General features: G+C 53.0%; 1 protein-coding gene across 19 annotated transcripts in view; it reads left to right on the top strand.

Moving 5' to 3' along the window:
• Window positions 1-6,000, top strand: part of Mcf2l (MCF.2 cell line derived transforming sequence-like) — a 146,407-nt gene that overhangs the window by 123,245 nt on the left and 17,162 nt on the right. For all 19 annotated transcript variants that reach the window (XM_039094165.2, XM_039094166.2, XM_063275044.1 and 16 more), the window contains 6 exons: window positions 1,989-2,108; window positions 2,533-2,724; window positions 3,085-3,276; window positions 3,943-4,102; window positions 4,973-5,046; window positions 5,274-5,350. In XM_039094165.2, coding sequence (XP_038950093.1) covers window positions 1,989-2,108; window positions 2,533-2,724; window positions 3,085-3,276; window positions 3,943-4,102; window positions 4,973-5,046; window positions 5,274-5,350 — 815 coding nt within the window. The remainder of the gene's footprint in view (window positions 1-1,988; window positions 2,109-2,532; window positions 2,725-3,084; window positions 3,277-3,942; window positions 4,103-4,972; window positions 5,047-5,273; window positions 5,351-6,000) is intronic.

Raw genomic sequence — 6,000 nt, 5'->3', positions numbered from 1 at the left:
CGGGGATGGCACCACCCACCATGAGCTGGGCCCTCCCCCATTCATCAATAACTGAGAAAATGCCTTACAGCTGGGTCTCATGGAGGTATTTCCTCAAATGAGGTGCCCTTCTCTGTGATAACTCCAGCTTGTGTCAGGTGGACACACGAGACCAGCCCATCCAGTTAAACTCCACCTTCCAGTCCAGCAGAGCAGCGGGGCCACCACATGCCCAGGTTTTCTTGGCGTCACTCATCAGGGATGCATGGTTTTCAGCATGGTCTCAGCTGTCTTACTGCACGAATATTGAGCCGCTTGGTTTAAAGATACGAATGGTGTGGAGTTTCTATTCTGAGTGTGTCTGCTGCAGTACAGAGGCATGCCGCTGCCTGTGTGTCTCCATCAAACACGCCCACCTCTACTTTTGTCCTTCTGTCGAGTTCTTAGAGGTTTCCACATAGGTGATCATGCCATTGCAAAGAAGGACCCTTGAATCTCTCCCCTTTGGCTGTGTCTCTTTCCCTATTTACTTCTCCCCGTTACACTGGCTACAGCCTCCCCATTTGAGTAAGGAGCAGTGAAAGTTACCCGGATGCCTTAGGCCCACGTGGGGAAACACCCCTTTCCTCAGCCAGACATCCTGGTGGCTGTCGGGCCTCTGCAGGAGCCCCTGACCAAGTCGAGAGTCCTCAGCTGCCATTCTTGTCAGATATTTTAAGACAGGGTGGATCTCCAGTCTATCCCCTTCTTTGCCTCAACTAATGGATTTTGTGACCTCTGACCTGTTGCAAACTCTGTGACTAGGTTTTCAGATTCTTCCCCGCCATGCTTCTCTGAAACAAAGCTTGGTCACGGTGTGTGGTTAGTTCGTTGCTTCATGTCTGGCTGAGTCAAGTTTGGTAATACTTTGCTAATTTTTGCAACCAATTCAGGGCGCACAGATCCATGGATTTGAGGAGCAGGGGTCCAGGGACTCAGAGCGCATCAACCTGGGGTTTTCTTTTTCACTCTTTCTCCTGTTTTGGAATCAGGACATTGTTATTTTAGGGAAATGAATCAGTCGAAAGAGGATACTTCCAATTTCTGGAGAAGGTTGTATAGATTAATATTAATTTTTTGTATGTGTGCTTACATATGTGTCCCTGTGGGTCTGTGCACACGTGTGTTCATATGCATACACAAGTGATGTATGAGCACAGAGTTTAGAAGGGATGTCGGTGTCCTTCTTGCTCATGCTGTGCCTTACCTTGCGGAGACATAACTCGTCACCGAGCCTGGAGCTCACTGGGTGAGGTAGACTGAGCCCCAAGAATCCTTTTGTCTTCTCCCCAAGCCCAGGGAGTACTGGAGTTACAGGTACAAACCACCACACCAACACTTACACGAGTACTGGAGACGTGAACTTCGGTCCACAGCTTGTTTGACAAGCTCTTTACTGACTGAGCCCCCCAATTCTTCTGTAAATATTAGATGTGATACCCTGGGAAGCTATCTCAGCCTGGTCTGGTACGGTGTGTGTGGTGTGTGTGTGTGTGTGTGTGTGTGTGTGTGTGTGTTCGGGGGGCTGTTTGGTGTGCATGTGTTGGGTGTGCACTTGTGTTGGTGTGGGTGATGTGGTGACCCACAATGATCTCCATACCCGGCTTATCAATAATTTGCATATTTGTTAGGAATGCTAACCATTCCCTCCCACCCCCTTTCTTTGACATACCCCACGAATTCAGATTTTCCATTTTCATTGTATGTAATGTCTTGTACTTCCTGTAAAGCCTCCCCAGTGGCCTGTGGGTCATTCAGAAGTACTGTGGAGTTGTTTGGTTTCCAAGTGTTCCTGGAGTGAGGCTGTGGGCAGGAACAGCCCCCCAAGAGGCTCTGCAGGCCCGAGTGGACTGACCAAAGCCTGATGGCCCTCATCACCTTGCTGCTGATGGGGTCACCATCCCTGCCCCTCAAGGCATGGGGCCCTAAATGAGGCACAGATGTTTCAGGCCAGTCTTCCTCTGTTGCAGGTCAAAACCGCCTTGGATTCCATGTCCCAGAAGATAGCCGCGTTCACAGATGTTGGCAACAGCCTGGCCCATGTGCAGCACCTCCTGAAGGACTTGACCACCTTTGAGGAGAAGTCCAGCGTGAGAGCCGGGCACGGGTGGGAGGGGAAATGTCACAGCATCTTCTGACCATGCAGAGGGCACAGGACTGAGCCTCCCCTTGACATAAGCTCCAGTGGCACCTAAGGGGTCACACAGGCAGTGTGCAGGGACCCCTAAGTGTCCTCCGCCATCTCACACTCTGTCCTCCACAGCCCTTTGTCTAGCTTTGTCATTATTTCTTGACTTTCAAACCTGTTCTTACTGTATGCCCGGGCAGCCCAACACCTTCCTGACTCTCTCAACCTTTGGCCTCAGAACATGCTGAGGATACAGTGGCCTCAGGCAGCCACAGCGCCACAAACTCCACACCTGTCACCCGCTTCAGGACAGACACCAATAGGACTGGGTTTACTATTTGTCTCTCCACACAGGACTAAACAGACTAGCTTGATGTGTCCTGCAGGTGGCCGTGGACAAGGCCAGAGCCCTGTCCCTGGAGGGGCAGCAGCTGATTGAGAACCGGCACTATGCTGTAGACTCTATCCATCCGAAGTGTGAGGAACTCCAGCACCTCTGTGACCACTTCGCCTCTGAGGTCACCAGGAGGCGGGACCTTCTCAGCAAGTCCTTGGAGCTGCATAGCCTCCTGGAGACGGTAGGACACCCAGTTGGACTTAACTGGACAACTAGAGCTCCCCCACCCACCTCCGCATCCTCTGTCTTGTCCACTCAGAGCCTTGGTCCCCATGCACTCAGTGTCCCAGTAATGATTTCTTGGGTGCTCTGTTAGTCCTGCTTTATTCTGACCCCTTGCTTATGGTGAGATCAGGCCTGGAAACCCAGTCAGCCTGCAGTGTCACATCCCTCCAGGGACCCTTGCCTTAGTGGCAGGCACCTCACCTCCTGCAGGTGCATCAGACAGGAGGCAGGCATGCAAGCACAGGGTCCGGCAGGCAGCCACAGGGGAAGGATGGGGCAGCAGGTGCCAAGGCTGACAGCCTTCCCTTGTTTCCAGTCCATGAAGTGGAGCGACGAGGGCATCTTCCTGCTGGCCTCTCAGCCTGTGGACAAATGCCAATCTCAGGATGGTGCGGAGGCAGCCCTGCAGGAGATCGAGAAGTTTCTGGAGACCGGTGCAGAAAACAAGATTCAGGAGCTCAATAAGATTTACAAGGAATATGAATGCATCCTCAACCAGGACCTTCTGGTAATGCCAGCGTGGGTTTCTGTCTCTGGGTGGTATGGTTTGGGCACTGGGGAACCACTGCATAGGGTATTAAAAGAACGTGGTTTTGAGATGCTAAGGATTGAACCCAGGGCCTCACACACGTTAGGCAACATCAGTGACCCATAACCTCAGCTGCAGAAGAGACCTTCGAGTAGGAGACGGGGGTTGGTGAGTAGAAGTGCAGGGATGAGAGCATCAGGAAGGAGAGCCCTTCCTCCACCACAGAAGTTATTCCATGCCACACCTCCCCCAGCAGCTCCTGGAATAGGTGTGGGGTTGTGATGTGGCATTCACTGGAACCCTGGGCAGACCACGGTACTGCTGACATTACATGAAAGCTTGGCTGGCTCCCCCTTGTCCCCAGTCAGCTGCCCTAACTCCACTTCTGGGGTGATGGGGTGAGATCAATCCTCCCCCCATCCCATCCACAACCATCCTTCCTGAGTTGTGGAGAGAGCTCCCAGTCCTGCCGGGGGTCTCACACAGCTCTCACTGTCCGACCAGAGCTGGTACAGCACAAGTCATGGAACTTCTCTCAGCTGAAGTAGAGACTACAGTCACTGACAAACACTCTCTGGGTGACAGGGTGTCTTTAAAGGGCTAGAACTGACACTTGCAGGTATCTCAGAAGCCATGTCATTTCAGGAACACGTGCAAAAAGTCTTTCAGAAGCAAGAGAGCACCGAGGAGATGTTCCACCGCAGGCAGGCTAGCCTGAAGAAACTGGCAGCCAAGCAGACACGGCCTGTGCAGCCCGTGGCCCCCCGACCAGAGGCGCTAACCAAGTCCCCCTCCCCCTCGCCAGGTACACTCTTCCTCTCAGGCAGCCAAGTGGCCTGTCTGAGGAAGCCAAGTCTGTTGCCACACTGTCTCCCTGCCCTCCCTGGTCCAGTTCATGGTCAACAGAGCCTGCAGTTCGGGGCTTATTCTGTCACCCGTTTTGATTCATTTTACTAAGACTCAGCCACATTCTGCCTGCGACGTATCATCACCTGTGGCTGCTTTTATACCTTGGCCACAGTGGAGTCGGGTCCTTTCATCTGAATTCTGGTGACCCACAGAACACTGACTGAGCTGTTAAGAAAGGGCCTCAAGTCACTTCCCCTGGCCCATTCTCCCCCCCCACATCCACTATCGCGAGCCGTTGCCAGAACAGTGGCCCTGATCAGCTCTGACCTCTTCCCAAGTCCTCCAGGCTGTCACTGACTGTGGAACCATGTTCCAGACCCCATGAGCCACAAGGTGTCATGGTCTGCAAGCCCTCCCCTTGCTTAGAGACTTCCTCCTCACTATATCAGGAGAGCAGTCTTTCCTTTCCACTCTGGAACAAAAACTCCAGAGAGGAGCAGGCTTCTGTGTTGGCCAATGGCAGCCACAGATGTCCTGGAGAAGACCCCACCATTGGCCCCCATGGTGGAGGCTGGTTGGAGAGATGGCCCAAGCAAGGGATTCCAAGGTTTCTAAGGTGCCGGTGAGAGTTCTCCCCTCTTGTCCACTGTCTCTCGTCAGCTATAGCTATTCCCAGTCTAGGGATTGTGGGGGCCCCAGCCAACATCCCTCACTGATCACCCTTTTCTCCCGTCTAAATTGCTGTGATCCTTTCTTCTCTTCCTTTTCCCCTCCGGGTACAGTTCTTGACAGGGTTAACACCCTTCTCTGCCCCTTTCTACACTAGGCTCCTGGCGAAGCTCTGAGAACTCCAGCTCTGAGGGCAACGCCCTCCGCAGAGGGCCCTACAGGAGAGCCAAGGTGAGGCTCCTGCTGTGATGACCTCATGTGCCTGCCATAGCCAGAGCACAGCATCTTCCTATGGTTTGACCTGGCTGTCCATGTGATCCCTCTCTGGGTCTCTTGGCCTCTCAGGGGCATCTACTTGCCCCCCTCAGACTCTATTCCGAATGGAAAATGAGGCCGGGTGGTCAGTGCCTGAGGGAGCACTTTTCCTCCTCACGCACAGCATGCCATTCCCTCTGCAGAGCGAAATGAGTGAGCCCCGGCAGGGCCGCACCAGCTCCACAGGAGAAGAGGAGGAGAGCCTGGCCATCCTGCGCAGGTGAGGGGCCATGCTTCTCACCAAGCTGCAGGGCTGTGAGTGTCTGGGTTTTGGCAACACAAAAATAGTAAGCAGCATGTAGACCTTGGTACACAGAGCAGGAAAGAAGCCAGCACCATGTATATGGCCACTGGAAACAAACACGTGAGCTAGAGGAGACGCACACACACCCACATACACATACACACACACACTACACACACATACACAATACATACACACACATACACACACAATTACATATACACACAACTCACACAATATACACAGTACACACATACACAATATACTCAGTACACACTACATACACCCAGCACAACACACACACACAATACATACACACAGCACACACACACATAATACAGCACACACGCACACACACATGTCTGGGCTGGGCCAGTGACCATCTGAGCCCTTCCTGTGCAGCCTGCCTTCTGCTGTATGACAATGCATACCTAAGCACAAAGGCCCCTGAAGAGGAATGGCTGAACACCGTGACACACTGAAGGCCTGCACTCAGATGTCCCCACTGAAACCTGCCTGTCCCTTCAGCCAAGTCCCTTCACTCATGAAGTCTGAGCAGCATCCAGGCCAGGGCGTGAACACAAGAGGGTAAAACCGCAAAGGAGAAAAAACACGCAGGGGTGTGT

The sequence above is a fragment of the Rattus norvegicus genome, chromosome 16 (genome assembly GCF_036323735.1).
Source record: "Rattus norvegicus strain BN/NHsdMcwi chromosome 16, GRCr8, whole genome shotgun sequence".
NCBI classification, from domain to species: domain Eukaryota; kingdom Metazoa; phylum Chordata; class Mammalia; order Rodentia; family Muridae; genus Rattus; species Rattus norvegicus.
This window is presented reverse-complemented; position numbering and strand designations above follow the sequence as displayed.